Source organism: Myotis davidii, unplaced genomic scaffold (genome assembly GCF_000327345.1).
Source record: "Myotis davidii unplaced genomic scaffold, ASM32734v1 scaffold496, whole genome shotgun sequence".
Taxonomy (NCBI): Eukaryota; Metazoa; Chordata; class Mammalia; order Chiroptera; family Vespertilionidae; genus Myotis; species Myotis davidii.
This window is the reverse complement of record NW_006289398.1, coordinates 2,468,617-2,472,674: the sequence shown is the minus strand read 5'-3', so window position 1 is coordinate 2,472,674 and position 4,058 is coordinate 2,468,617. Positions and strand designations below refer to the sequence as shown.

General features: G+C 48.8%; 1 protein-coding gene across 1 annotated transcript in view; it reads right to left on the bottom strand.

Moving 5' to 3' along the window:
- The window catches only part of CAPSL (calcyphosine like), a 23,450-nt gene that overhangs the window by 7,213 nt on the left and 12,179 nt on the right, over positions 1 to 4,058 (bottom strand). Inside the window, exon 5 of the mRNA XM_006761761.2 lies at positions 1,098 to 1,201. Coding sequence (XP_006761824.1) covers positions 1,100 to 1,201 — 102 coding nt within the window. The 3' untranslated portion in view covers positions 1,098 to 1,099. The remainder of the gene's footprint in view (positions 1 to 1,097; positions 1,202 to 4,058) is intronic.

The following is a 4,058-nucleotide window of genomic DNA, read 5'->3' as shown; positions in this document are numbered from 1 at the left end:
GGAGAGAGAAGTGGGGGGGAGGGAGGGCGTGTCCCCGAGGAAAAAGATAGACTGGTCATTACGCCCAGCACTGTAGCCAGAGGGCTGCCGAGTGCTTATCGCTGGCCCAGACACAGAACACAGCGCGAGGGCTGTAGCTCAGCATCGACTTCCCAGGAGCTGAGGCTGCCTGTGCGCAGAGGACTTCCCCGGGGAGCTGCTGGCACATGAGCGACAGGCATGGAGCCGGGCGGAGAATGCTTTAAGCCACAAAGCGTCAGGAGGGACAGTCTGCTTTGGAGCATGGCTGTGACCTTAGTCTGTGTCACACCGACCTCCCTGTGCTGGTGGGAAAGTCAATGTTGTTGACCAACAGCAAGGAGAGGAGGGAGGAACAGTCCTCCAGGCAAAGGCTCCCTGACACGGTCTGCGTGCTCACAGGATGACACGTCCCCACCGTGGAGAGCACAGCCCAGCCTCAAACTTCAACCACAGAAGCACTGAGAACAGTCCTGGCCCTGCTGCTCAGGGAAACGGCCCCCCGCCTCACACCAGCCTCTACAATGGCCCCCAAATGTCATTTTAAATCCCCTCCCCTAACCGAAGCTTCCCTAAACTGTGCTCAGAGAAGCAAGATTTGGTTATAGAATTGAGGGCAAGGCATGGTCTCCTTCTGGTCCCCAAATTGGGACTGAAGCACTTAAACATGGACAGTCATAAAAACAGGAATCCTCCACCTAGAAATGAACCTTCTAAAAGGAGGTGAAGATAGGCTGTGGGCGCCTGGGTGGGGTTATAGTTAAAATATTCCCATTTTTATCTCTGGCCAAGGAAGACATCTCATGTTGTTTGGTGTCATACCAATCATATCAGCCAGGCTCTAAGAGTTTTTCAGGTTTGATTTCAACTCCTTTCTACTTTAGAGCTAAGAAAACAAGCTCAGAGAAGTTAAATTACAGTTAACTACTTAATGTCTTTGTTTCTGCCCTAGAACACGCTGTTGGCATGGGAGAAACAGTGGGATGAACTTGAACTCAACTATAATCCTAGTTTTGAGCTGATGTTTAACCACTTGGAGCCTTGAGGCTGTACCCAAGGCCCTGGTCCCCAGTTCATACATTTAGAGCTTCCAGGCGGTTCTCATCATGATGATGAAATACACATCGGTGTCGATGGACGCGCTCACCCCTGCGTAGTAGTTCATAAACTCCTCGGGGGTCACCTGCAGGGGAGAGTTAGAAACAGAAAGGAAACTTTGCTTCTGGCCGGCTCAGCGGGGCCCATCTCCAGGACCTGCCAATGAAAAGGATCTTCCAATCGAGGGAGCTGAGGAGTGGGTGTAAGACGCTAAGAACAAAGTGAAGTGAAGGGCGGTGGGTGTGGGAGGCACGGGGGAGAGAGGAAGAAAGGCTTGCCAATGTTCAGATCCGTGGCCTGAATGGAAAGTGAGATCCGGTTCTCTCTTTCTGTGCGAGCAGAAGCCCGTCTGTTCAGGTAAGTGAGCCTGAAACTCAGAATAAGAATCAAGAGTGTTTAACTGCAGCTGATGCTTTCTCCCTGTGACACACCAAAGCAACCCCTCAGGCCCTTGTGTCAGAGCGAGTAATGTTTTACCTTTCAAAACGTGGAGTTCTGGCCTGTGGGTAAAGAAACCATTTCGAGTTAACCATGGTTAGAAAATCCATAAAATATGTTCGGGTTATCTACATACACTCTGTAACACCCTTACAGTATTTAAAATTCTGAGAAGAAATTTCTATAGGAGATAGACTCATAGTCCCTCAAAGGCCAATGTCATCCAGAGTTTCAAAAATACTTCTAATGAATATAACATTCACATATGCACACGTGGAAACTTCAAAACCTCAATATTTAAAAAATAAGAAGTGAAAGTCTTCCCCCAGTCGGGGGGGGGGGGGGGCGGGGTGGGGGGGGGGGTGGCGGGGGTTGAGGGGGAGAGTCGGGTGAGGACGGACGGCTTCACACATTATTTGGTGGCTTCTGTGCCTCCACCCAAATGGCTTCTGGCACCAGGCTGCCCGAGAGTGGAGGGTGGGGTGTGGCTGCAAGACCTATGACATCATTCCGTGACTGCGGCAAACCCAGTGACCTCATGCTAACGTGACAGCTGAGCCTAAGCTATTAAAAGCTCACCGAGTTGAACATCAGTCTTGGCTAAGGAGTGCACCAGCTTTCTTGTCTGATTCTAAATTCTTACTTGGATACCAACTTTATTTTTTAAGCATAACTGAGAGCACTGGCTTCAAGGACAGCTATAACTTCACCAAAAGAAGTCTTAGTGTGGAAAACAACTCAATTTGAAAATGATGAATTGGGAGCTAATTGTTCTCTTTATAAAAGAATTTACCCTGGAGTTCCTTGACCTGGACAGGTCCTTGTGTGTTTAAAATATGATTCAACGCACAAAAGTTTAAATCACACCTCACTTTTCGGACACATTTTCATTCTGTCTAGTCAATCCCTGCAAAGCCCTTAACACGATGCCCCGTAGATAACAAGGGCTCAACAAATGGCGCCCTGACCCATAATTACGCTAAATGAGATTAGTGTGTGCATTACAGTCAGCAATTAAACACAGGCACTTCTGAATCTTTTAGAGGCAAGAATCTCAAACATGAATGTGAATAAGAGTTATCGGGGGCACTTATCACAACTGTCAATCCTTGCTTGAGCTCCACCACCTCCCCCCAACACACACAAAAAAATCAGATTCTGTCGTTTATGTCATGCAGCCAGCAATTTGCATCATTAATAAATTAAATAAATTAAATAAAAAGAATGATGACCATGCACAGTCAGAATGGAGTAGCAACACAGAGTCTGTGACAGTCAGGTGACAGTGAGTGCTGGAACCGCTACAAACCCCAGTGACCTTTCTGAGCTTACCATGCACGCTACGGCAAATGTCAAAAGGGAGAGGGGTGGGAACTCGAATCAGCTGAATCACAACTGGCTGCGCTGACTGGGTTAGCGCCGAGGGCAGCGAGGTTTCCCGTGGCAACGAGGAGGAACCACCTGCAGAAGGGAGGCGAGCACCCCCGGATCCAGGTGGCGTTGGGCTAATTTGGGGAAATGGCAGTTGACTATTTTTCCACAGATCAAAGAGCAGCGATATTAGAAGAAAACAAAGAGTTCTGCTATCTCTGTCCCCAAGCATTCGCTCTATGGAATCTGGGACACGCCCCCCGCCCTTGTTTTAATCTCCCCCTGCAATCCCCTGAGTCTAACGTGGAGGACACGTCTCCGTCCCCGGCAGGGAGATGCCAGTAGAAAGACAAGAACGTGCTCGCTCCTATCCCACTCACCCCTGCTAACTGGACTCCCCAGGAGGCTTCGTGGAAAAGGTTGGGGAAAGTCCCTTCGAAGGGGAAGCTAGTTTCCCCTTCCTATCACCGCCATCTCTTCTTCCCACCCCTGTCCCACTAATCCTTCTTGTGTGGCACAGGGAGTGGGGTGGCCTCCCCAGGGGTCTGCCCCGCTGACTATCAACCCAGGAGAGAATGCCCTTCCCCCATCACCATGGCCTTCCAGACACCTAAGAGCAGAGCTGGTTCTGGGTCCCAAAGCCCATTGATGGCTGTGGATAAGACTCATGGCATTTTGGTCTCAGTCTAAACATAATTATAAAGATGTAATTCCTGCCCAGCCAGTGTTGCTCAGCGGTTGAGCATCGACCCAGGAACCAGGAGGTCAGGGTTTGATTCCTGGTCAGGGCACATGCCTAAATTGCAGGTTCGATCCCCAGAAGGGGGTGTGCAGGAGGCAGTCCATGGATGCTGTTCCTCTCTCATCGATGTCTCTGTCTCTCTCTCTCCCTCTCTTTCTTCCTCTCTCTCTACAAATCAATTTAAAAATTAAAAAAAAAGAAAAGCGATAAGTGCTGAACCTACCAAGCTATGCATTTGTAACTTGAAAACAGGAGTTAATGGAGAGGGGGTGGTTGCTTTTTTTTTGTCTCTCTTCTCTCTCTCTCTTTCTCTCTCTCTCTCATTTTTATTGAATGCATTAGGGCAATGTTTGTTAATAATATAGGTTTCAGGTATATGATTCTACAACAC